The sequence below is a fragment of the Struthio camelus genome, chromosome 6, assembly GCF_040807025.1.
Source record: "Struthio camelus isolate bStrCam1 chromosome 6, bStrCam1.hap1, whole genome shotgun sequence".
NCBI lineage: Eukaryota > Metazoa > Chordata > Aves > Struthioniformes > Struthionidae > Struthio > Struthio camelus.
Window position 1 is genome coordinate 36,889,286 of NC_090947.1, and position 27,490 is coordinate 36,916,775.

The 27,490-nt window shown below is 40.9% G+C and overlaps 1 protein-coding gene across 3 annotated transcripts in view; it reads right to left on the bottom strand.

Moving 5' to 3' along the window:
* Positions 1-20,412: 20,412 nt before the first annotated feature.
* Positions 20,413-27,490, bottom strand: part of DPP10 (dipeptidyl peptidase like 10) — a 552,866-nt gene continuing 545,788 nt past the window's right edge. The window contains exons 22-26 of one of the 3 annotated variants that reach the window (XM_068949176.1): positions 26,698-26,797; positions 26,067-26,125; positions 25,906-25,978; positions 24,144-24,217; positions 20,413-22,681 (exon numbers count right to left, since the gene is read on the bottom strand). In XM_068949176.1, the coding sequence (XP_068805277.1) occupies positions 22,544-22,681; positions 24,144-24,217; positions 25,906-25,978; positions 26,067-26,125; positions 26,698-26,797 (444 nt within the window). In that variant the 3' untranslated portion in view covers positions 20,413-22,543. The remainder of the gene's footprint in view (positions 22,682-24,143; positions 24,218-25,905; positions 25,979-26,066; positions 26,126-26,697; positions 26,798-27,490) is intronic. The other 2 variants (XM_068949174.1, XM_068949175.1) reach the window with 2 other exon arrangements.

The window sequence follows — 27,490 nt, forward strand, 5'->3', positions numbered from 1 at the left end:
AAATGCCACAGCCTATAGGGTATGTCATCTGTCAAAGCTAGTCTTTCCTTCTAGCCCTAAAAATTGTCGGCTCTTCAGGTAGGGCCAGGGCTCTTCTTTCACTACATGCACGTATTATCTCTGTCTCAGCAGATCCTTTATATATGATCAGTAAGGGGTACAAACACATGAATCCTACCTGGGACAACCATCAACCTGGTTAGACCAAGTTTCTCCAATTTTCCTCTTAGTTTAGTAACAAATGCAATCCTTGACCTCACAGTGTCAGCCGGTTCTGGTGAATATACGCTCTGGAAAACATTTCTAGCAAATCTGTGTTGACTAAGATCTCAGGACTTAGATGCTGAGAACGTATGCGTTTTTTTGCTCCTCGCGCCATCTTTATAAGGTAGATATTCAAAATTTCTACCTGTCATTGTTTCTAGTTCTACTACATTTTTTTTGTGGGAGGATAGCAAAACTGCACATGGCATTTGAGATTTACGGATGGATTGCTAAAAAACTGATTTCTACAATTGCACAGTAAGATTTTCCTTCTTACTCTTTATGCCTCCTCTATAATCCCCAATGTTTTACCTGCCCTGTTGCTATTGAGCTGTGAGTGATATTCAGAGAACAACGCAGAATGGCTTCATGATCTCTCCCTTGCATAGTAATAGCTGAGTTAGAGCCCATCACGCAGAGAAATAGAATCGTTTTCCCCTTATATGCATTAATTTGCGTTATTGCCACAGAATTTCATCTGCAATTTTATTGAACAGTCATCCAGGATTGCAAGATCCGTCTGTACATGCTGGCAGTCACCTTTAGATTTGTCAGAACTAAGTAATTCTGTATCATCAGCCTCGTTGTTTTGTCGGCTTCATTTTTCATGGTTTTTTTCTGACCATTTAAGAATATCTTGAGTAGTATAGATCCCAACAGAGGTTTTTACTCGGATAAGTAAAACCTGCTAATTTGTTCCTATCTTTGTTTCCTGTCTTTTAACTAGTTTTATTACTCTTATACCACATAAAACTTCTGTTCAGTAAGAAAATTTGGTGAAAGGCTACCCTAAAAACGTTTTGGAAATCCAAGCACACGACATTAACTGTAATAGTCCTGTGCACATACTTTGATCCTTACTACAACAGGGATTTCTGCAAAATTCATGGCACCTCTTCCTCACTGTATCATCTGTACCCATGAGTCTTCCTATTCATATCTTACCATAGCTCCTATTTCCTTGTTGGGTGCAGAAGTCAGGCTTCCCGTTTTGCACCTTTAGCTCCTTATGTCCTTTTAAAGGTTAGTATTACATTTATCACTCCCCCCGCCTCTGGTACCAAGATATATTTAAGCAGTATTACATACCACCAGTAATAGCTCAGCAGTTTTATACTTAAGTTTCTTAGAGAGCTTTTGGGCAAATACCATTTAGGCCCAGCAATTTGTAACTGTAAATTCAATTAATTTGCTTTAAAACCTTTTCTATTGAGGCCTCAATGCGGGACAGTTGCTCAGACTTATCCTAACGTAGCTCTCGCTTCTCCAGTGAACTCGCATGCACAGATTTATTTAACATGTCTACGATGCTCCTTTGCACCTCGATCATGGCCTCACCCCCAGCCCCACAGACCTCCTGCAGGTTCTTTGCCTCTGCCAGGTTTTATAGAAGTTTTATGTCATTAGGCCTTTAGGAAGTTGTGCCCCAAAATCTTTTCTGATGCAACTATTGTGGAAAAAGTGGTAGTATTACAGTAAAAGTGGCTATACTGCGGGCTTTTTGTCTGCAACCTTTCATGTCTTATTTTCGTGTTGAAAAGAAAGGTAGTATTTTCACTGACAGACATGGGCTCATCTACAGTTGCATCATTTGCAAGGTTCAGCAAATCACTCATGATTAAATGAAGAGCTGATTTTCCTCCTTCAGCTTCCCTGATTACTTGAAAAATGAAAGAAGCATTAACAATTCTAAAAATGACACCTCTTCACCCTACCCTACATGGTATTTATCCTCTTTGCTTAAGAGAAACTGGAGCAGAAAGGCTTCTGTCTCCTGATCCCTTCAAATGGACTGATTTCTTTCCAGAAACATACGCTCTAGACGTTATGTTTTAAGCCACCCCAAGTTATTGGGTTAAAGGACAGGTAAATGGATGAAAGATAAGGACCAGGAATAGAAAGAAGGCCAGATTAATGGTTTCTTGTGCCTTAAACTTCAGAAATCTCAGCCACTTGCAGAAGTGCCACAGATGGTGCTGTGCTGGCCCAGACTTTTTAGGCAAAGCAAAATCTTGGGGTACAATTGACTCTGCGGCTTCTGAGTGTTGGAATGAAATGTAACTCTATACCCTATAAGATTAAAATGTTGTTCAAGAAATCTAGGGCCTCATTTGCAAAGGATAATCATTTTGTATGTATAAACCATGGGTGTGCATGTTCAAAGTGAGCTCTTTCTTCCTTTATTTTTGTTGCTTTCCCAAATGGGGATTTGCATTTCCATACATTTTGCATTGCTTTAGAGTGGGTTATTGAGTTCAGACTACTAGAAGCAAGTATGTGCAACACCCTGATCCTGTTACTAATTCACCTATTGTAATTTGTCCATTCAGTTCTGCTGTCACCCTATTTACCCTTGGAAAGACTTCTGCTTTTTAGCAACATCAGAAGATTTCCTATATGTTTCATTTGAGAGCTAATTTAGATTCCTCTGAGTTATAACATAGCACCACTAAGGTGTTTTAGACACTATGGATGAAGTAAGTAGTTTCTGCTTTCAAAAATCTTGCATTCTGCAGTACCTACAACAGATAGCAGAAAAAAAAGAGAATCCAGCTCAGAGCCATCGCTTCCATGCTATTGACTGAGAGCAACCAGGTTTATGGCACTTCCTCAATCAGCAAAACTGTGCCTAACACACGGTTACCCCTTTTTACTTAGCCAATACTGACAGGCTATCTTCAAAACTCATACCATAAGGAGATCTGCAGGTAGAAATTGAGCAATTACACCCTATGAACTAGCTCAGAAAGAATTGTTTCAGAATGGAGGACAGCTAGGAAGAAAGGACAGAAATACACACAGAAGAAGCTGGATTGTATGTGTGACTTCTTCTGCTGGTTCTAGTGTCAGCTCACATCCATGCAAAACACTGAATGAAACTTTAAAAAGATGGAAGCCAAAGGAAATCCATAGGACTGTTACTATTTTTTCATATGAGCAAGCGTGTTATCCCTCTTTCTCCCAAGTCTTCATTGGTGAGGCAGAAAAATTTGCGTAAAAAAATGAAAATTCAAAACGGCTTTGTGCACAGTAGATACAGAATGAATGAGCTATAACAAACTGATGAACGGATCATTCAAACAGAGTGGATGAAGATGCCCCCAAGTGCTCCTGTTACTGTTGTCACAACACTAAATATTGACTCATCTTTGTACTCTCTTTACTGCACCTTCTACCAAGCTGTACTTACACAGCCATGCTTGTTGCACAAAAGACCTTGCTCACATCAGTGCCTACGGGACTCTCAATAAATGCCAAAGCTATTTAACTGGTAGGCCAGACTCTAGAGGAACACACAGGCTCAAGTATCTTCAAGGATCTCTACTAAAAGTCATCACAGACAGAGTAAACTCTGTTCCTGCCCTCCCTCTGTCTCCTTTCAGAGGGCTTCTCTGTAAAGTGGCTGTAATGCCCAGGGAATTTGGCTCACAGTACCAGGTGCTGGCAGGACTGTAAACGAATACAGCAGGAGGCTACGTGTTCAAATGCCCGTCAAACACAAATGGGAGAGCACTAGCATATCTCATTTGTTTTCGTCAGGACAAAGAGCACAAAATATTGCACAAGGATATTTCCCGAAACTAATCTTTTGGCAGGAAACAAAGCTGCCCACAGCAGGAATAAAAAACATGTTCATCAAGAGATGCTTTCCAGAGAGACAGCAGGGATGTCAAAGCAAAGATAAAGGATTAACAGTTCTTGAAAACTTTACTTCATTTTTCATAACACTGATAGTTTCAGAGACCTTTAGAAGTGTTTGAGTCCCTCACAGAAGTGATATTTTCCACATAAATAGCAAGGAAAGGTTTTTTTTTTTTTTTTTTGGATCTCTAGGCTATCTAGAAAAGGTTGACCATGCACAGCAAAGAACAGGGTCCAGACCACTGAATGATCCAGTGATTTTAGTGTATCTCTGCAAGTTTACACCAGTGAGACTTTTGGCCAGTATGATGCTAGATCACTATTGACTTATTAACTTCCTAGACAAGGTAAATCACTCTTGGATCGCTCCAGGTGAAGATTAAGGAGGCAAGACACCAGGCTATCCTAATGAGCCCAGAGAAGTTTGTTCCTACTCATTCTGAAGAAGTGTCCTTTGAAATACCTGTTAAAGCCTTAGTCTGCATAGAACATGAAATTTACCTCATGTAACGGAAAATACGTGGATTAACTCTCTGGCAGAGGAACCGTTCTCTTTCTAGACCAAATCATGGCCAGATCCAATGTTTGTTTTTTAAGTAGAAAGCCTGAAGTATAATGACGTCCACGCTTCCAGTGCACTACAGACAAAGTTCAGCACAAAAGACAATTTAGAGATGAAAGCGTACATACACACTTCAGCCCATATACTAGATTTTCCACATCACTAAGATAATGGACAAATGGTCAGAAGTTGGTCTAAATATTGTGACAGTCAATCAGATATTCTCCAGCTCTCTCCTCACCCTCATCATTCACCTGCTTTAGCCTGACCAAATGTGCCCCAGTTTGACTGGAAAATACTATTCTCTGTCTTTTAAACTTTAGTTACTAGGTTGAAGAGAGGTGGACTGAGGAAAAAGGGCCTTTCTACTCCTGGTAATAGCTCATTCTCCGAGGCGCATATCTTGCTTTTGACATGCACAAAAAATGCTGCAGAAGAAGCTAAGCAGCCTGGTATTAAGCAGTCTGGGATAATTTGTCCTCCAAACCAGACAGCAAAACGAGCCTTTTAAAAATAAGCAGTCACATTTGGCCTGCAGGATCTCTAAACAGGTCCTGTTTGTATACAGGAACAATTTCAGCCTGCAGGAGAACCAAAAGTATGAGTTACGCTTTAAGGTAGCTATGTAGCACATTAGGAGAGACAGGTGGCACCAGTAGTTTTACAAGGAAGTGGTGGCTTTTCATTTTTCTATTTCATTTTTATGTAGCCAGTTTAGTAGTTATTTGTTCATATGCAATAAATACACTTCAGCATCACCTACCAAACAGAATAAATGAGGCAAGGAGATAAAGCATGACCTAGAGACATAGAAGACATGCCGGGGCACACATACAGTAAAATTATTTTTTCTAGAGCATGACATCCAGGGTACATTGTGCAGCTTCATGTAAACACTCATTTTCTTGCAGTTTGAGATCTGCCTTTGTATGGGTTCACCCGCTCCATTTTTATCTCAGTACATGCAGCAGAATCCTGTAGATTCTGCAAAAGCTCCTCTTTATTTACTATTCATTCTTTCCTTTACAGTGTGTGAGCGGTCGCATTCAGCAGGTTGCCCTTATGGAAGGTGAAGTTTGTCCTCTGCCTGAAAAGTCTCCTTCAATGTCTAAATTTCTTTTATTTACATAAAAAATGTATACTTTTCCTTTTGTAGTAGGATGCTTCTCATTTAAGTCGTAAACTAGTTTTATAAATTGTACTTCCCTTTTTGCTGATTTTTCAGCCCTGAAGTTCAGTTATAATTTGTCTGCTACCCTCTGTTGGCTACATAGAACCTGGCATTCTCCACACAGCTGTGACATTTCTCCTTCAAGCTCACTTTCCGTTTTTAAGGAAATAAAATGCACTCACCGCATTAAGGCCACTGAGGTATTAGGTAACATTCCAATGTGACTACTTTGTGCCCTGTTACCCCTTAATTCCCTCTACTCAATTATCAGTACTATCTCCTGGTAAAAATTATTGTGCTCCACCAGACTTTTAATTGCTTGAAGTAACTTGGACTGAGGATTTTCTGACTAAATCTATATCAGATTCATTCTTCCCTGTGATTCCTATTACTACTATTTATTGCTTGTTTATACATAATTAGCAATGCATAATTTCCAGAGAATATTCTGCACCTTTAGAAAGTACTGGAAAATTTGAGGCCAGCAAGCTCCCTGTTTTCTTGGCCACATTCACAAGTCCCGTAAAAGTGTTGATCAGAGACCTAACTGAGCGCCTCTGGTATGCAGCTCACTGGGAGCAGCAACCTCTGCAATTGCAGGTGATACTTTGAGTAGCCAGACAATGAGAAAATAGCCATTGCTAGATGTAACACATAAGTTATTACCAGACAGATCAGATGTGACGCTGGAGATAAAAATATTACACGCTCCCGCTCAGCACGTGAAGCCTGACAACTTGCATTCATACGACACTGTGTGAATACCAAAACTAATTTTGAGAGACAGCTTGATCTTGCCAGAGTGTTAGAAATCACACGTTGGCATCCCAGTTTTATGCATGATACTGAACAGATGGGTTAACTCACCGTGTGGAGTTCAAGAGGAGATTACGCCTCCCATCTACAGAGTCATAGGTATAGTAACAAGCTATGAGCAGAGGTTTTTCTGCAAAAGCAAGCCTTCAGACTTTTACCCAGTCCTTGCAGCTCTCCTCAGTTATTCAGGACTAAAGCGCATGATCTAGGTGATATTTTGATTTAAAGAGAAGCAGCCTGGTTCAGCTTTTGATGCATCTTAGTTCTGGTTTAGGATTGGGGGTGAATTAATCATGGCCTCTTGACAAGTAATTAGGTTTTATTGTCCACCACTTTACACCTACCGTGAGACCGCCCCATTGCTCGCAGCACTGATGGGGTGGGTGAAGCACTTCTGTAGGTCACAGATGCGCTTGGTCTGCCTAGAGGAGAAGACAGGCAAACACGTAGGTTTGCAGTCACCAGATGGTCCCCAGCTTGTTATATCTGAAGACAGGCAATAATTTAGCACTTTTGAGTGTGTTTTAAGCAGAAGTGGCCACAGCTCAGTGCTGGCGGTGTTGGAGGCGTTTGTACTAGGACACTCAGGGGTGCTTCTTCTCTGGACCATGCATGTCTTTCCATACATAGGTGCCAGCAGACCTAATACTGCCATAGTGGAGGATACTTAGGTACCATCAAGACCATTTAAAAATAGTCATGGATTGTACGTAGCAGAGGGAGCTCAAGCCTCCATTTATATCGCACTGGTGCTGCGACGGGTCTCCTGCAAAATGAAGTCCTTTAACCCGCCCTTGTGATTTGTCAAAGTCTGCAAGACCACTGGAGACATCAGCTAGGACTCATTTCTGTTTACTGACAACAAGAGGAGCACAGAGAGGTGGTTTCCGGTAGCAGTTAGGCATCTGTACTCCTGATTATTCTTCCTGTTCATCTTTCAACAGCAAGAACTTGCACATACAGTCTCACAGGAAAAAAAAGGAATTGGGGGAAACGGCCATGGAAACCCCTAGATGTTAGACTGACACCAACACCATGAGTTAGCCGTGTCCTACCGACTCCCATCTGGATGGCAAAGGGAAATATGAGGCACCCAGCTCCTCACTAGTAAATGCCTGGGATGGGTACAACAGGAAAGAGGGAGGTTCGGCAGGGCTCTGCTCCTGCTAAAAATTTGCTATTCCATGCACCACTCAACCTTGCCATCAGTGAGGATGCCTGATTACGATTAACAGTCAGGAGAAAAGCATGTCAGTGCCTTTACTTTCCATCCTGCATTTGAGTTTTAAGAGTCATCAAGGAGCAGATGGTTAGCTGGGAATAGCAAGATAATTGTAAGGTTCACCTCATTTTTATTCTTGCCTTCCCATAAAAAAATAAAACTGCAATCAGCAGTGGTAACGCACTGCACTCCCCCTAAATACAAACACTCTAAGAATCAATGAAAATAATCATTTAACCACACATACAATGCAGAGAGTTTATTTTGCTTAATGCCTTCACCCTTGCCCCCACCAAAACTCTTTTGGCCCAGCATAAATATGTCAGCACATTAGAGGTAAGTATTTAGGGTAAATATATCACTCCTTTTTGTTGCTTTTTAACAGCACTGTGTGCCTATTCTTCTGCTCCACATGTTATAGGCAAATGGAAGTCATAACAGTTAGGTGCTCCTCTTATGGTTTCAAAATGTCAAAAGCTGTAATACATTTGGAATGGTATGATGTAAACTTTTAGTTTTTCCAGGCTAATTTACCTTTATAATTTCACAAGATATAGTAGCTCGGTTTCGGGTTGGAAGAGCTGTGCTTCACTAGGGCCAGAAACATTTGGGAGACTGTTAACACAAGTCAGAAGAACTTCCTAAATACTGCATCAAATCCTAATAACTTGTACCATTCCCCTTCAGCGAGGCTGTTTACGAATGGGCAGGCAAGACCTTGATTCCCACTCTTTATTTTTCTATACCAGCAGAAAGAGCATGTGCAACATAAGGCAAAAAGATCTCCCCGAATCCAAGTGAGAATAACCTGCGTAAGAGGTTACTGTCTCACATATTCAGGTAGTTCATGAGTGAACTATACTTCATCCATCAGCTCCCAGAATCCCCATCACAGTTTGTACTGGCTTCAGCGGAGTGCAGTTCACTAAAATCCTAAACCCCTAGTCTCCTCTAACACACTCAGAAACCAGAAAAAGTACCTTGGCAAACATAATGAGTGGTTTTCTTCTCTCATGGGAAGGGATCTGCTCAGTATTTTGTAAAAGATTGGCATGGTTCCTCCTGCCGCGACGCTGTACATCCTGCACCAGCCCAGGGTAGATCCCACTGAGGCTGGAGACCAGGATGAGCCTGACCCGAAGCCCGCTGGTGGCAGTGGAAATATTCCTGCTGACTGTGCCAGGGTTTGGATCCAGCCCTCTGAAAACCACTGACATTTTGTTCCAAGATTTCTTACAAGGCCTCATACAGTAAGCACAGCTGGATTTATGCTTGCTAAAGAGTCACGTAGTGCTGTAAGTTGTAGAGCCAATGGGGGCGTGCAGCAACGCAGACTGTCCCAGCAGAAAGCAGAGCGCGATGCTAAGCAGGGTTAACGGGGAGGGAGAAGACAGTCGTTTCCATTGTCCTCCTACTAGCTGCTCTAAATACAGGTGCCTTGCTGAATGAGAGGCCCAGAAAGGAGAACTAGCTATGATTAATGTGCAGAAATCCAGCTACAAAGATGCCAAGCCAATCAGGTAGGCAGGGTAGTCTTTTACTTGAACGTGCTTTAAGTACAACTGTGCTGAGAAAATTCAGCCTTAATGTTTTGCATGTTTTTTTCACTAATTCCTACAAAAGCAAAAAAAGTTGCCAAATTGTGGTTTTCCTGAGTTATCCACCAAAGAACTGCTCTATACGTTTTGAATTATAACAGGTTAAGTAGATCATGTCAGAGTCCTCTTTTTTTTTTTAAACCACTCAAGGACAAAAGGAGTGTGCATGTACAGAGAGGGAGACGGTTTGGAGGAATACATTTGTCTGTTTTGAAAGGAGCAGGATACATGATAAGGAAAAGCAGGAACGTCAAATAATAACATTACTAAAATATGGAAAGAAATTTGTGGAGGGAGTAGTGTCAGGGAGGTGGGTGGGAAGCCACTGCAGTCACAGGTTCCTAAAGCACTGAAGGCTGGCCGCTGACTTCAGCTGACCTGCTGCTTGTCTTGCAGCGATTTCAACAGCTTGTCATTTGAAAACTCAGTGTCAGAAGCTGAAAATAGCAGGCCTATTTGTATATTATGTAGCTGGCTACTTGACCTTTTCATCCAGGTATAAGACAGAATTTGAAATCCTTCCTTTCAAAATCTAAGGCATTGCACCCCACAAAAAATTAATTGTATCACTTATCCTTGGTCCTCAAACCCATTTTCAGGACCAGCGTTTCCCCTCTGTTCACTGCAACTGTAGAATTTCTTTTTGCAAACAGAAACATCATTGGCTGCAGGCCAAAAAGAAACCCCCTTCTGAAATTCCGTATTCTGGGGCTTAGTCCTCTGGAATAAGCCTATTGCACTGGGCAAGTCTCATTCACTTCTCCTTCCTTTGCAGACAGTGACCAGCTGGTGCAGAACTGAACCTAGATGTGCCTCTGCTTCTCAGAAGGGAGGGAAAGGGGTGGTGTTTTCACAGCTATCCTCTAGAATCCTCACTTTTCCTATTTTTACCCCTTTTCCACAAGAGGAGATACATTCATTCAAAAAGAAAGATATCTTTCCTATTTCACTCCCTCTGTCTTACCGTGTCACCTAGCCCCTGGCTCCTGAGCACTTTGTGTCCCGTATCTATATACCACAGGGATATATTATGCCCAGAATTAGCTGCAAAAGCAAGATAGAGAGAAGGTGCATAGGGATACAACAGATATCATGGCGTTCTCCATATTTTTATCTAGAGAGAGACCTTAGCATAGCAGAAGAACTAGATCTTCATATCTTTTCAATCAACCTTGCTAAAAGATCATCCAACCTTTTGACTGCTACTTGACAGTTCTTATAACCGTGCCATCAAGTCAAGTACAACCTTCCTCTCTATACATAAAAACCCCACGTTGGTTTTCAATTCTCCAACGGTCCAGCACAGGTTTCTCACCCAGTAACAACCATATAAAATTGCATTCCTTTCATCCTCAGCCATGCTAATCCTTTCTGAACTGGTGGTACCAGCATCATCTGTAGATACAGTCCTGCCTTACCCAGTGGAGTTTATAATTCTGTGGAATACATTTCTTAAAATAGTCATATGTGCCAGTTCATACATTACATTGTATAGTTAGAGATATTAAATGAGACACTGAAAATCTGAATAACCAATTTACTTGGACAATGTGAGAGTCTCCCCCCCCTCCACCACCACTATTAAGTTGGATGTGTTCTTTTAATTTCATGACATTATTATAATTCCTCAAACCACTTCTGTTGGGATATTTTTCCCACCTTAATTACCTTGTCGTCTACAATTAGGGATGTTAATATGGTCATCACATATCAGAAATAGCTTTCAATTTTTGCTCTCTGCAACTCAGTGCCCAGCTATATACATATATTTATGCTTTGACATGTCTTAAACTATGTTTGATACCAAGTTTATTACAGCATTAAATTGATGAACTTGCTATAATAATCAATGTATAAATAATCAATTTAGTGCTATAATAAAGAACTCATAAAACGTGGCCCGCTCTCTGCTGAGGGTGCCGGGCTGCAGTGACATTTTCTGGTCATGCACGGTAACATTTGTACAAGCTTCATTTAGAGAAGGTGACAGGTTAATTGGGACAAAGCCCAAACGCAATACAGCATCCATAATAAGCAGCATGGGCTAGCGCTGAAAAGGAGAGAAAAGGCACTGAAAACCTGCATCTCCAAAATTCAACGGAAGCTGGAACCAGTATCTGAGGGTTAACACACAAATCACATCCGCAGGAAATATGTGTGTGTTACGCTGCGTTCTTTGGTTTTCAAATAATATATATAAATACATTCTCCCTCTTCAACCCCCCCAACAAAGTCTACCACAGAGCAAAACCTAAACCCGGAGTTGATTAAGAACCAAGGGGCTCTATGGCAACAACATCAATATTTATCCGTAGAGATTACAAGCCTCGGCTAGCACTCTAAGACAGCGCCCTTAAATCTGTCTTTCAAATTGCTTGCTATCTGTATTTTATGAAAGGTTTGTTACATCAGTGCCTCTGAGGTGCGTGCTCTCACCTTCCTAGGAGGCCATGCTCGCACCACGGCCGTCACAGCGAAACCAGGACAGATACGCTGAAAAATCCTAATTGAGAATCAGTTAGCTTTTCAGATGGATTAAACTTCAAAAGATTTTGTTTTGTCGAAAAGCAGATGCTTATCACTTGATTTATTTTGTACATCCTCAAGTTGACTGCATTATTCATCCAAAAGCATAATCCTAAATCGAGTTACCGGAAGAGGTTTGCTTTTCATTTTCCATCTGTCACAGACTGAAGGGGCTAGATATGGAAGATACCCTTAATCCATCCGTTCTTTCGAGGGAAAGCATGCGGAGGGTGGCGCGTCCGCTCCAGCACCAGGCAGCTGATGCACTCGGGCACTTGCCAGCAGGGTCTGAGGACCCTTTGCTTTGTACCACTTCAGCTAGGAAGACCCCATGCAGTGCACATGTCACGTACTTGCAGGTTACTGGCCTCACTGGTGAGGGGGGTGGGACTTTACAGTCCTCCCAAGGAGGATTTACTGTTTGCACTCTCTGGAAGGACTAAATAAAAAATTATGAAACAAATGAAGGAGAGCGCAGGGATGGGTATAACGCCGCACAGTGGGGTGGATTGTGCTCCTTTATGCATATGCTCCTTGGCAGCACGCAGTCCCGCTCAGAGCGGGACGTCGTAACACCTGGTGCTTGCGTGCAAACCCTCCCAGAAGCTCGACAAATTCAGTTAAGAAAAAAGGCAATGAGCTGCGGCGGGGACGGTAAGTGCTGTAGAGGTGGGAAGGCATCACTTTCGGCGACTAACCTGCAGGCATCACTCAAGCGTCTGCGCCTACAGTGGGAGGCAGCAACGGAGCATCGTCCTATGTGTAGCGAAGACATCGGGAGCGGGCAGCCTTGTACCCAAGTGATGATACCCACAAAAGGGGTGACATACACTGTTATGGGCCTGCCTGGGTAACCTCTGGCAGCCAGACCTCCAGAAGAGGCCATAAGCACTGTGCTGAATTTGCAAGGCCTCAGCCCTGCGGCTTGTCAGGCTGCTCTGTCTGAACTCGTCCTGGCCTGCCTGCAGCTCTGCTTTACTCCCTTTAGTGGTGACAGCAATTGCTCTAACTGACCAGGTGCCTACGGCTAATCTGCTCTACTTTTGCTTATCTTTGTGCAGTACAACCCCAGCTTTATAGAGACAGCAGGAACAAGCAGTTATTCTATGCAGAATGAGATATTCGCAACTCCAACACCATGATGTCGTGCAGAGACATACCGGCCTGGGGTGACAGCAGAGGCCGTGAGAAGTGCAGATGCAGGATGCGGCGTGGTGGAGCGCAGGCATAGGGTGATATGGGACAGGCACAGGCTGGCATTGGAGACCCCACAGCTACAAACCAGGTGCTTAACCATGGTCAGTTAAAGAAATGCAGACCTGAAGCTGGACAAAATTGGATTTAGGGGTGAAAAAGAGGACAAACAAATACTATTGAGCATATGTAGAAGACATCACGCACAGTAAATTCAGATGTAACACGGAGCTGCAACCAGCGAAGAAAAAGAATGGCCTCAAAGTGTGTTTGCAAACACATAAAAATGACCCAAGCGGATCCTAGAAGGAGGAAGGAGAAAACATCAACATCATATTCCCACGGTGACAGAGCCCAGAGGCCGACAGGTCGCTGTAATGCCCACCCCAGTGGCCTGAGGCTACCGACCTTCAGGCCCAGAGGAGCAGTGCAAGGGTGATGCAATGCTAGAAAAAAGGGCAAAAACTAAGTGTATATGTTATAGTTTTAGTTGTATTATTACTATCATTGAAATGTTTTCTGTACAAAAGTATTCTTTTTTTTCTTTAATAATTAGATCTAGACCAATAATGACTCTTGAATTACACTGTTAAGATTTCACTTACACTAACAATAAGTTCTTGCCTTATACATAAGGTGTATATCCTCTTTGCCTACAAATAAGCCTTTGAGCATAACAGCAGCAAGATTACTTTGAGAGGAGGGAGAGTCTAGCTCTAATGCTATTTACGCAGACTTTGAATGTGATAGGAAATCAATCCTGAATAGAAAAGTTACCATTTATAAACCTGAAATGCTTCTAAAGTATGCTGTATTTATGGGACTTATCCACCGGAACGTTTTATACTCAGAGCACTGTATGCCATTTAAGCACGGAAACCATTTTTCCAAAATGTGTGTTTAGCTCCGAGACAGTTCTGCTATCACAAGGATCACGGGTAAAAGATGCATTGCACTTTTCTTGGGCAAACTGCAAGAGTCAGGCACTGTCCTCCCCCCTCCCCTGTACAGACTCCCCTTTCCCGCTCGGCAGCACCTGGCAGGGAACGGGAAGCCCTGGGTGCTGCTGCGAGTTTTCACATCACACTTCAGGGCAGAGGTGAGGGGATGTGGTTGCTCTTTTGGTTGGAATTATGTACATATAATTCAGTAAGATTTGTTCTCACTGAAAGTGTTATTGAAACAGATAGTAAGCTGTCAGGTGGGTTCTTTAATGCATGTTAGATAGCAAGATCCAAAATACCTGCTACCTCTCTCCATTACCTACTTTCCTTCCATCCTAGGCTTTTTTCTGGTGTGCATAACAGTATTAACAGTTAACGTCAAAATAGCACGGACTGGGATGTATCTTCCACAAGTTCCAGGTTTTGGGTCTTCATATTTAAACAGAAATTTAGTTACTGAAGTCCCCCAGCTCAAAGCTTCCTTTTTTTTTTATTTTTTATTTATTATTTTTTAAAGGGGGGAAACAGAACAGCCATCTGTTCAGCAATGGCTCGGTTCAACTGGGGTTCTTTTTCACCACCCCTCAAATGCAGTTTTTGAGGTTTTGAGCATTTCAGGTACTCCACACGAAGGCTACTTACTGAGCACTCCCAACCACCTAGTCCATCTACTGCAGCTTGCACTTCAGGATCACGCTCCTTTCCTCATCAGAGCGTTGTTTTTTTTTTTTGATACTTTGCCAAAGAATGGTGGATTGGATTTGTGATAGATCAGCTCAACAGCAAGATTGCTGGTGTGTCTCTTTCTATTCCTGTTCTAAAAGAAGTGTCCCGGGGGGTGGGGGGGGGGTGGAGAAAAACAAAAACCTTTTCTTGCAGGAATGTCCTCATTTTACCTACATTTTTAGTCATGTAAAACCTTATTTAAATCAGGTTTGAAGATTTTTTTTTTTGTTTCTTAGGGTTTTTGTTTTTTTAAATTACACTCTATCTGGAATAAAAGGCAGAGTCGAAGTTCTTTGTATCAAGCTTGGAAGCTTCCTTCTTCCAATCAGCTCTATTTGTTCCTATACTGGGTGGTAGGTACCCTACTCTTTATTTTATACAGATTTTGTATATATTGCAGTCTGGGGTGCATTTCTATAGTTCTGTAACCCTACCGATTGCATTTTATATTGCTACAAGTTATTTTTACACACATACACACACAGACCTAGTTAAACAAATGTAAAATTAATTTCAAGGATGGCTTAAAGACTAATAGAAGATACAATTATTGAAAATATGAATTAAGTATGAGAAAAATAAGTGATCCATGCTCAGAGAAAGAGACCTCTACCCTCAGCCAGTAGACAGAGCCCATCCCAAATGGTCTACACCACTTTCTTTCACTGCTCAGCGAGTGAAGCACCAGAGGGATTGCCTTCTCCCACCATCAAGTGCTGCATAGCTAAGCACTCATCTACTTCCCAAATACTTCAGGGTCACAAACACACCCTAAGGCCCATTTCTGCCTCCTCTGCCCTGTCCTTTCCCCTTTTAAAGAGTAGCATTTCACTGCAGCCTGTTAGTCACTCTCCAGAACAACCCTGCAGGTGTCATGAGAGAAGAGCTGGAAACCAACTTTCTCCAACCTGAAATATTGCCCCCATACCCTTCCCTTGAGAGATGCCCCTTTCTCCAAGGAGCGAGAGCAGAGACACAGGCTCTCCTCCTAAACCACGGCTCCCTCCCTTCTTCTCCACTGGCTGCAGGCCCAGGCTGACCTGGCCAAGGAGGCCTCTTGGGCATCTGCTCTCCCACCTGGCTGCACCCTCTCCAACTCCTTCCTCTCTAGCTGCACAGGAAATAAACCCCCAAATTAAGAGAAGACTCCAATATTGTCTTCTAGCCAGATGTTGCATGGTGCAGCTAGAAAGCACAGGATGCGTTTGGCACTCAGCCTCACAATTTTGGTCTCTGCTATAATTAATGAATATTCACTAGTACCCTGAAGGAATTAAGCATTCTCATACTGTTCTCATTACTTGGCGTTGAGACAGGGAAGAGCCTCCTCCTAATGCTGTTTACGAGCCACATTTCAATTTCTTCACTCACAGTAAATCGCACCTCACTCTGTTTTCCCCCTGTGAGGAGGCCTCTTGGTGAAGTAATGAGCTGCTCATGGCAATTAGTTGAATCTCGCGGTCTTCTAGTTTGTTATTGCTAAGCTCTTAGCTTACATTCCAGGCTTCAGTGGTTTTGGGTGAAGAAAAGGCAATGATAGTCACATGGCCTTTCTCATCGGAGTGATCCTTCCCAAAACCTCACTAGAGTGCTGCTTCCAGCTCCAGCTCAGAAGCAAGTTCTTGAACCCAACAATGCAGGATAGAACATAGCTACAAGATTTGGTACAGTTTCACAGTACTCCTTTTCAGCCTGAAAGTTCTGTTTAAATTGATTTTCCGCATTGCTTTTTTCTTTTGTTTTGCTTAATTCTCCTGATTACACCACCAAATGATCTCACTTGTTTCCTCCGTCATGGTCCTCAGCTTCTCTAGGGTAACTTACATTTTGCATGTGATGTTCTGTAAAACCTGCCTCATTTATACTGCCATTATTCAGTGTCATTGTGCTTCCACAAGCAGTTCTTACAGAAGTAGATAAGCCTCTCTGTCCAAGCACACTATAATTTCCATGCCATTCCAATCAAAAAAAATTCAACCCATTAGCCTGAAAAACACAGCATTTAACATACGTAAAAAGAACAGTTAACTTGACAGTGTAAAAAGCATTAAATATAACGCTTTCCACTGTTTTTCAAAACAAAAGCTTTCTCCATAACTGCCTATGTCAAATGTGAAAGTATATTTACCAGTTCCTGTTTTATAATGACTGTCTGAAGTGTAGTATACAAATAAAACTTAAATACTGGACTAAAAGTCTGTAAGAAGCCATATGTAGCTTAATCTTTTTTTTAAACAAAAATAACTGGGTATTATAGCTGACTTGCTGTAGTTGAAAGTTTATTGAATCAAGTGTGGGCTACGTTTGCCTCTAAAGTTACTGGGGTTTTTTGTGGTATACATTTATACCACTTTATTTTAGAATGGAAGCTCTGAGTAAAGCAACAAACTGCAGTAACACATCTCTTTTTCACCTCTCTACACTATTCCTTCTTACCTCTCTCCTAACGGTGGCAGAAACCTTCTCAGGAATGGATCCTATGGGGTTTTCATTTGTCAAATGCCAGGATAAGGCTGGCAGGTGCTGTTGCTGAAACAACCCAATGCACTTCTTGCAGCTTGCTCTACCCTTTGCTAAGAATTTAGAGTAAGATTATCTTAGTGAAATAACTCTTCTGAGACACTGATAGAGACAAAATATTTTGTCCATGCATATATTTCATTTCCTTTTCTTCACAATTGTGTTAGGTCATTTAAAGATGGTGCCTGAGCTGTAATTCCTGCCAGCTGGTCCCTCAGCTGGGAAGTATTTGAGCTAATCATCAAGTGCCTTGTTTAAGCTTCCTACCCTCACCTTTGCCTAACTGGAGAATAGCAAGACTGTAATACTCAAATTTTTCCCCTCTCTTATTCCTTACGTAACAGTTTCCTATCTTTGCCTATCAGCTTGCGTTCTTGTTCCATTTCTCCTCTTCTATCAAACAGGACATTAAAATCAGTGCCAGGTCTGAAAGGGACTTCGGCAGACCAAATCTGCTCACTGTGTTCCTCCTTTACAGAAAACTGCCAAGGCTCTGCCTTGTGGGTAGGACAGGGCTCTCTGTGTGTCCAGGTACCTGCTCTGGAGATCAGCTGTGCATCAACGCCCAAATTCTGCCAGAAGCAACACTGACAGCTGTACTCTGAGCTCATTTAAGACACAACATATATTTTAGCAGAAAATATTTTTCTAATCACTTTCCTCAGGGGAATATTTTCCTACAAATTATAATCCCTCTGCTGGTTTTATCAACCAGAAGCATTCTTTTTTCTTTGGTCCTGAAATATAAAAATACAGGGCTGTTAGCACTTGATGGGATATTTTAATTAAAAAGAATTGTACGTATCATTTCTCTCCTCGTGGGGTATAATCATTACTAAATCAGTTTTGTTGTTGTTGAGTTAGGCTTATGTAAAAGTAGAAAATTCTATTTCTAAATCAATTATACAGGCAAGAAGTCTAGTCCCAAGTTAAATGGAAACTTTGGACCAGATACTCAGGTGGTTTAGATTTCTTCAGTTCTATCCAAACAGCTGAGCTACTTGATCTAACAGCACTGTAATTATAAGGTGTTTCCTTCCATAACATAGGCATTTATTGCAATTACCACTGTAGAATTTTGTGCTTGTTTGGTAGAAACCAGGTTGCGTTAATCCCTGGTGAACAAACTGACAACACTTGTCACCCACCTAACTCCTGAGCAGCCTCTGAACTTTCACCTAGGAAATGCAAGGCACTAGTTTAACTAAATCCTGTCTTTCTTTTTTAGAGCTACAGGCACCTTGGAAGTTGTTTCTCTCCTTAGTCACATCCCCTGAGCTCCCAGTTCCCAGAAGCACTCTTGAAAGCACTCACAGGAGAAAGAGGAGTACTCTTAACAAGACTGAAAGATATTTTGCAGGAGATGCACCAGTAATCAATACCGGTGAGGGTCTTCCTTCCCCAGAGGCGACCGACTTGACAGCAGGAGTTAGTTGAAGTAAATACAAAATGCCAGCACCACTGCACCTTGCCTACGTGTTTCTAGGCCGTGTAAAAGCAGTTGGCGTTCGGTCCCTTCAGACCAGTCTTCTCCATGTTTCAGTTTCTTCAGTAACATCTAATAAACCTGCAAGGAGGAATCCTGGTTTACACCTTGCATCCTCTGCATTGTATTAAATGAGCCCACACCCACCTCTCCCAAGTTTCCATAGAGAATTTTTGGCTACTGATCAAATATAAGCTCTTCTCTCTCGAAAGGCACCATTTCTCAGCTAAATGAACCTAACTGACTGCATACTCAAGCTAAGTGCCGGAGCTGAGAGAACAGAGGTTATCGTCTTCATTTTCAGACGTGGGTAGATCTCCATACGCTGAAAACATAGGAACAATGAGCAGCCGGGTTACAGGAAATCACAGCAAAGGGTAGCAGATGTTGATCAAACTAGGACACAAATAATTCTGTCCTTACTGCAAAAAAAGATTTAAAAACAGATTTAAAAATAATCACCCTTTTTGTACTCAAAAGTTACTCTTAATTGACATGCAGTTACTCCTGATTTTGTAATATAATTGAAATTACAATCTGACCTAGAGGTTTCATAGGTTTTTGCAAGTCCTAATGTCAGAAATAGGAGAGAGGAAATCAAGAACCTATCCTGCAGTAAACGGATATTCTGATTTCCTAGGTCTCCCCCTAAATTAGTAGGTCCAGTCTAAAAAGTGTCAATATTTTAAAGACAGTTGAATCAAAAAACAGTTTTCAGACCTAAAATATCATTATGCTGTTTAGCAAAGGATAAGCTACAGAAAAATCTATGCTTTTCATGCCATTCCTGTGCAATGTGAACTAATTTTTGACTGGCACTATAGATCACATAAACTAATTAATGACTGATAGCCATTAGTTATGCATGTAGAAGCTGACAGATAACAATATTCAGTTGGGCTGGAAGTGGAAGAAATATGTGAACTGGTTAGCCAGAGTGGGGTAGCTCTGGACTTCCCTCTGCCCCAAAATTTTAGTCTAGCTAGAAGCAGAGGCTGCATCTGTAATTACTTTTGCAATATCTGAATTTAAGTAAGTGACACATACACATTTCATTAAAACCAATTAATCTAGGACTGATGCTCACCCACATGTACATGCCTGTATGTAAAAATACATGTATTTGTAGCAGTGTGAAAAACATTAAATATATTAAAAGCATACCAAATTTCTGCACAGGATAACCCACTTTCCAAATAACACACACTTTATAAACGTTACCAGTCCTTGCAAAAGCATTCTTACAGAAGCCATGTCCTCACGTTACCTTCATATTCAGGTACATTGATCAAAACGGGAGATGAGATGCTGGGGCAGAAGGAGCAAGCTGGAGAGGCACGGGGGGAGAGAGGAGCCAGGGTGTGGGCTCAGGCATGAGAGGGATCCTGCAAAATACACTTTCTTCTGAAATAAAGTGGTTTCTGAGCACATCTGTAATCCTACTGCTGAGACGTGAACCTCTGTTTGTTTGCCTTCCCAGGTAACTAAAGGCGATATATGTGAAAGGGAGTAAACGTGAGCAGCGGCGAGCTGTCTCGCGGAGAACGAGCCAGCCCATACTGCGAAGGATTAACCGCTCCACGCAGCCTCCGCAGGCCGAGCTGGTGCCTCCAGCGTATGCTCCACACCTGCGCACCGATCGGGATTTCTTTGCGTGAGTTTGGCTCAAATCAGGAAAAACATCTCATGCAGTCCGACTGGATTAGGACCTCGCTTACTGTGCTCAGTTAGGAAAACCATCCGCATTATCAGGTGAACGTTTATTAAGTAATGGGTGTAATTTATAAAATCACAATCTAGAAGAAGTCCCAGCCAACAGAGGACTCAAAATTTTGCTCCTTTAGTAAAACGCAGGGGGTTGCAGAACCTTGTTCGAATTTTTCTCTTGCATTTTTTTTTTTGTATGATCTTATCCTAGCGCACACAGGCAGCCTCCAGGTTTCATACATACACACTATAATTGCACTATACATATGCACTACACATATGTACTATAAACACCACAAAGTCAAGTCATACTTTGTGGTGACACTGGGACCCAGACGAGATGTCATTGCACATTAAAACTGTATTAAACTAATTGAAAAATAGTTAAACATTGCTAATAAAACAAGATAAATACTAAACATTAAAAGACAGAGACTTTTCAGTGTTCCATAAAACGACATCTTTCAGACAAATTAATTATTTGCATCATAAAAAACGCTAACGGTTAAAGAAAATATTCCAGAGGAAAATAATGAATAAAAAGCTTCAGGTGATTTTCAATTACCTTAAAAACAATTTCCATTCTTCATAAAATATGCAGAACTTTGCATCTCATGTAGTATAAGTTACCTTCCAAAAATTACTTTCTTTTTAATCTTGCAAGAAAGGAGACCTTAACTGAGTAGGAAAGTATTTGGAACATATCCACAAAGAAAAAAATTACAGCTATTCTCATGTAAGTTGCACAGCATCTGTCAAGAGCTTTCACATACCTTCAGGAAAATACCTAAAATTAAGTGAGCACTGCACTTGATTTCAGTGATCAGAGTTAATATTCTGAAGACCGAAACTGGCTGCCTTGTTTATTTCCGAGTTTCAATTTCTATTGCTGTAGTTCGCCTTGGCAAATAAATGGAGGTATGAGGGGCTCCCCTTCTGAATAAATAATCAAATTTCACTTGTCAGGAGCTTCCTTTGCCTTGAATGAGAAACATTTCATCTCTTTTTAATGCAGTTGGATCTAAATCCTGTTGTAAGAGGCTTAATGAGCAGCCATGGAATACCAAATAAAAACTAATGGAGTGTCCCAGCGATGTGGCCACCTTGATGAACATCAGAATCAAATCTGAGACCAGATGGAAGAAAAGGAAGATGCACTATACAAAATATTTCTTCATTTGAAGAGTAAAGTATTACTCAATGGCATTATACATTGTTAATAAATTTTCTTTATCTGAAACTATAATTTAATATTTATGTATCTAATTTACATGTGACAAAGTAGCATATTCTAAAATTAGAGTGTAACCAGCAAACTATTAACTACTATAAACAATACCAAAGCACAACCCAAGGAAACAATAGATACATTTTGGATTGGGGAAAGATTTCAATTGCAGGTATTGTTTTAAATACAGCTGTTAATTATGTCTTGGAAAAAACTGTTCAAGCTCAGAAAGATTTTCTGCTTATGGAGTCTCGTGTATATACATTAAGACCAAGAGTACACTACCAAAAATATCCCCTTATTGGTTACGAGCAGGTACAGTAATAATAGTAAACGCTGAAATTGAAAAAAAAATCATTTTCAATATTGATGTTATATGATGCACTGGACAATATTTCCTCTTTGAGCAGAAACTACAGAAAATATCGTGCCCTTTTTTAACTCCATGGTTTCTTATGTGTAATAGACAGTGAAAGAATTGCACTTATTGTAACATTACAGTAAAGTGTTAGATTGCAGCTCACCTTTTAAAGTATTAGTGGCTGTAATACTGATGATAGGTTGTGCATTATGTAAAGATGAATAAAGATGTGCATTTAAATTAAAAAACGAGCAACCACTTACAGAACCAACAGTGAGGCTTAACATAACAAACATGCACTAACCCTACACTTATGTAAAACTAAGTTCTTCCAGGAAACTGTAACCAACTGTTGACCTTCCACAAAGGTAAAGGTTTTGTCCCTTGGTAGTATGTTTGGACTTTGTATTCGAATTTCAGTTTATTAGCTCATTGTCTCTAAATGTGCTGTTCCGCTGTGATATCCTTTAGCTGCCCTTGAGCTTCTGCAGAATCTGCAATCTTACAGTCACTTTTATTTAAGGTTTTATTGAGCCGCAAAGTAAGTCCCCTTCAGTACTACACAAATAGGCTTCCTTATTCATCCTCTTCAGGTTCCTGTGGTAAAATTGGTGTCTCCTCCTTTAAACAAGCACTAAAAAACCCAAGGATTGTGCTGTAAAGGTGATATTTGCTTTTCTCAGAAGCAATGGTATGACCTTCATCTGGGTAGATCTAGCAGAGGCAAAAGGAAAAAAGTAAACAGTTTTTTAAAGGCTTTTCAAATATTTAGGGCTCTAATTTTCTTTTTCTGCTCTTCAAAATGTTTTAGATGACAACAGGACGATAACGTTAGTTTTATGGCATCAAGGAGAGCTAACAGAACTCAAAGTAAAATTCACTCCCTCGGAATTCAAAACTTACATAAAATAACCACTGCAGTGAGATCTGGAGAAGCAAAAAAATAGATTCTCAGTCATTGTGTTTACTTAGCTGGGATTTTCAGTGGTGTCTAGGCATCCTAACTTCAATGTGGATTAATTTCCTCATGCTTTTAGGTACCTCTCAATATCCCAGCTTCCAAGTGTTAAGCAAAAAACTTTTCTATTAATATTTTTAACTACCTTCCTATCTTATCTAAAACCCATCACCTCTCTTTCCCAGGGCGGATGAGGATGTTGTTATCTGTTAACTCAAAACTCATTGGGACTTTCACCCAGTTGAGGCTGAACAGCAATTTGCAGACCACAGAGTCTGCATGACACTTGCTGTGGTTTGAGGCAAAGGGATTCAGCCCCTTCCTAAAACTAGGGCAATCACAAGATTGTATGAGAATTGTTCAACAGGGTTGTTTCTGCAAGATATCTCTCATTCCTACTTCTTCCTCTCTTTGTAGGCCAAAACATCATCTCAGCTGAAATCACAGGGACCGCTAGAACAGCTCGAACAGCTCCTATGCCATTTGGATTTCACATGTAAACTCTTTCCATTCGTAATTGATACCTACTTCCCTGTTACCACCTCCTCCCTGATGTGACCTTACACATTTCAGTGGAAACTACGGGTTTACCTATATCAGTAAAATCAAGGTTTCCAACGTGTAACATCAGAGATATTTGGAGAAGTGAGCAGAAACCATATTGTCTAAGCTATTCAAGAAACTTTAATGCAACCAGAACCCTCAACCAGTAAAATCTAGTTACTGTCCAGCTGGCCAGGGTCAAAGACACCTTTTCCCCCTCTGCCCCAGCCTGGCCCTCACCATGCTCACCCTCACTGCGACTATGGACAGAAGGGAACTGCGTTCCAACATTTTAGCTATCTTTTAATGGGCTTGAAATGTTGAAAATAAGGGGAAACTAGTCTCATGTGACCCATTACCTTTCTAGATAAAAAAAGACTACAATATTGCTATTTCTGCATTATACAGAGTGCATACAGACAATAAGGCATTTCATATAGTGTTGTAGGATAAACAGATGAAAAAAAGGAGATGTGAGCGAGAAGGAGCCCTGCAGAACAGTGACAAGATCTGGTTCATAACATCCACACTAACAGTAAGTAAAACAGGATTAAACAGTATTCTAACTGGTCATGGTGGTGCACGGTGGTAGAGAGGATCCTTTTCAGGGAAGGAATAGCAATATGAGATTAAATGCTGAACTGCCTTCATAGAAAATACCATAGCTGCACATACCTGCATAGTGTAATTAACTCCAGCTTTTATTAGATGTTTAATTAGTTCTGCTGAATGCTGGAAGTGGACTTTCACTGCAAGACAACGACATTTGACATTATCAAAAAAAGTCAACTTAATATGAAATGTTTATCTGTTAAACAACTTTGACTCACAATGTTTCTTTGTAAATATCAGATTTACCATTGACTAACTTTTTTCCCGGTCAGAAATACACAGCCCATCCAATAATAGTGGCATACTATGAAAGATCAGATTTTTTGGAAAAGTGAGATATGGGATGAAAACACCAAGCTATGCTTTCCAGGCACTCAGTACGGATTCCTCTTGCTATCCTTGATTTTCACAGACTGCAATAGTTTAGAGGTGCATAAAACCGCTGTGTTTAAACATCATGACAGTTTATAATTGTGTTAAAGGAAAGCACAGCAGATTTTCTCTTGCTTGCACGGTATTGTTACAGCCCATGCTTCTTTAGGTAATGAACTTTGTGTAATATATCAGTAACTTAATCTTTGCATGGTGAAAACAGGCAACTTCATTGCCATGTTCTATGCCTATAGAGCTAAGGCTGAAAGTGGGCTGAGCCATGTCACTAGATGTGACGTTAAGTCAGGACAGCAGGCAATAAGAGTCATAGTCTTGAACACATTATATTGCTCAGACATCTATCAGAATCCCAATTCCCTCTACCGTGGAGTTCAAAGGGGTAGAAATTGCTGCTGCCTTTTACAATCAACAAAGTCTGAGACCCTCATGCCTGCTCGGTCACCTAGTACACCTCCTGCTTCCCTCTCCCCGCTCTGGGAAGAACGGTGCACCAGATGGGATTTGTCCCCCTTGGACTGCGCTTGCTGTCCAAATCGCAGCTTTGGACAAGTTATGCCAGGGCAGCAGGTTGGCGGGTGCCAGCCTCGCTGGGCCAGCTGGGCATGTGGACACTCTTCCTGCAGCCCTCATCAGTGTGGGTTATTTATCCTGCTACGCTGAGAAGTAAGCAAACCTGCACTGCCTCACATTCATCAGGAAAGGGCTGGCGAAATAAGCAGTATGTACGTGAGCCAGTACAGAGGAGCTTGCTGCAGCCCTGTAATTATGCCTGCATCAAAGCTCTCTCTTCAGCCCTACGTTGGTTAAGAAAGTTCAAACAAAATATACTGCAGGTACACGTCAAATATCTTATTACGCATCAAATTCTCTATTGATTAAAGCATCTCATAATTGCAACTTAAGTGCCAGATCTTATTCTATTTTTCTATTTGTCTGTGTTAAACTAGTGTTAAAACTACCAGCTCGATTAAAGGGCTCCCCATAGTTCAGCTCCAAATGCTTTGGCAGTAACTTGTAATTAATTAGCTGGGAAGTTTAACTTCCCATTAGGTATTGTACTTCACCAGCTGTACCGGTAATTTTTTCTTCAACTGCAGAAGCTCTAAAAATTTAAAATACCATTAAAAATGCATGTCGTTCTATTAATAATTGATATAATACCTTTTACTAGCACGGTAGTGGTCCACGAGATTTAAACAAATTAGAACATACAGCACCTCAAAGGTACAAATATTCAGCAAAGAAAAGTGTCATCAGCTTAGAGTTAGAATTGACAATTGAAACAGACAATCAAACCTCTTTGGATAGAAAACCCTACCAGAGGGATAACAAAACTAAAAATGTTCTTGCTAGGTGTGTGCTTCATCTGCCTTTGAACATCTGTTTATTAAACCCTTTGACTACAAATGTAATTGCATCTGTAAATACTTACTATCAGCTGTCCCATGAATTATTAGCAAATTTGCTTCTTTTAAACCATGAAGATTGTGTAATACACTGGATGCCTAGTAAACAAACACACACAAAGGTGTAACTGAATTGTATTTTAAAAGTAACACTATAATTTTAAATTACTTGTTTACATTAACTTACCTGATAGGTATTTTCCTCTTTTGAAGGAATACCAAGGTATCTTTCTGAAAAGGCCGATGCTGTGTAAGGAAAAACAAAAACTTCAGAGTTAATCAAAATTAATTCTATTTAAAAAATGCTCAGGTCTGACTTACACTCAGGAGAAGCTATTTAATCTGATCTCCTGCGTACCATAGTCCATAGTATATGCCCAGTATGTCACCTAGAGAGCCAAATACCATGTGACCGAATGAGGACACAGTTGAGATCTCAGGGAATTTTACCACTAACGTTGAAAAATTCATACGTATCTCTCCTTACCATATCTATTAAAAATCTTGACTCAGGCCGATACACTAAAAGAGTCTAAGGGAATGGGACGCCTGATTGAATTTCAGTGTGAAATGGGAAACACAGCTCCTCTGACAAAAATCTGTGGTGTTAATAACAATGCATTTTTTACATGTTTGGGTGAACTGTCCCAATGTGAGCTGCCCTCACCCTCTCATTTAAAGGAGAGAATGAGATAGTAAGGTGAAAACTAGTCAATATTGCTACATTGCCTGCCCTTAGTTAAAATGAATAGTGGCTCCATGAATAAAAGATATTTTGAAATAAGCTGTCGTGCAGCTGAAGGATAGGGAGAACTCACCATACAGCTTCATGTCTGTAATTGGTGCCACCACAGCTCCACATTTGAAAAGCCGTTCACTGGATTTCAGGATCATTGATGTAAGGTAGCCGCCGTATCCCTATGAGTGGAAACGGTATCATGAGATTTGTGTTTGTTCCTTTTTTTTTAATAATAATGAAGTTAAATGGCATTGTGCTAATACAATGGTACTATTTTATAGCATGTATATATATTTTATAGTATGTATTTATATACAACTGCAACAATTGTTTGTAAAGGAAATATAAACATACAGTTAAGAGTGAATAAAGATATCATTTGGCCTGGCTGTGATCTTTAAACTATGCCATTTAACAACAATGAGCATATTTCAATTTAAGGTCCATAGCTCCATCGTGGCACACTAGCCTGTAGCTAGGAAAAGATATGAAAGTTATAGGAAAAAAAAAAAAAAAGGAAAGGCTCTTGGGAATAGAGCCTAGATGGGAGGATTTGTATTCACTTTCTGATAAATTTAACATAGATAATTTCTGGGACACTGAGCACACTGCTGACTGCAGAGAGAGAGAGAGAGAGAGAGAGAATGGGAAGGGGGGAAACCTTGTGAACTGATTGTGCAGTGTCCTCCCTCTGACACTTGGACCTTTACAGATTGAATCCTACCGCTATTTTTTGCTGCAGTGTTGTCAAATATCCCAGAGAGAGGTACAGACCCTTCAGCCTTTTGCAGAAAAAAACCCTGTATATAGACACATTGCTCAGTATCATGCTAATCTCTAGATGCAGTTTCTGACCATCAGGCCGCTGTTAC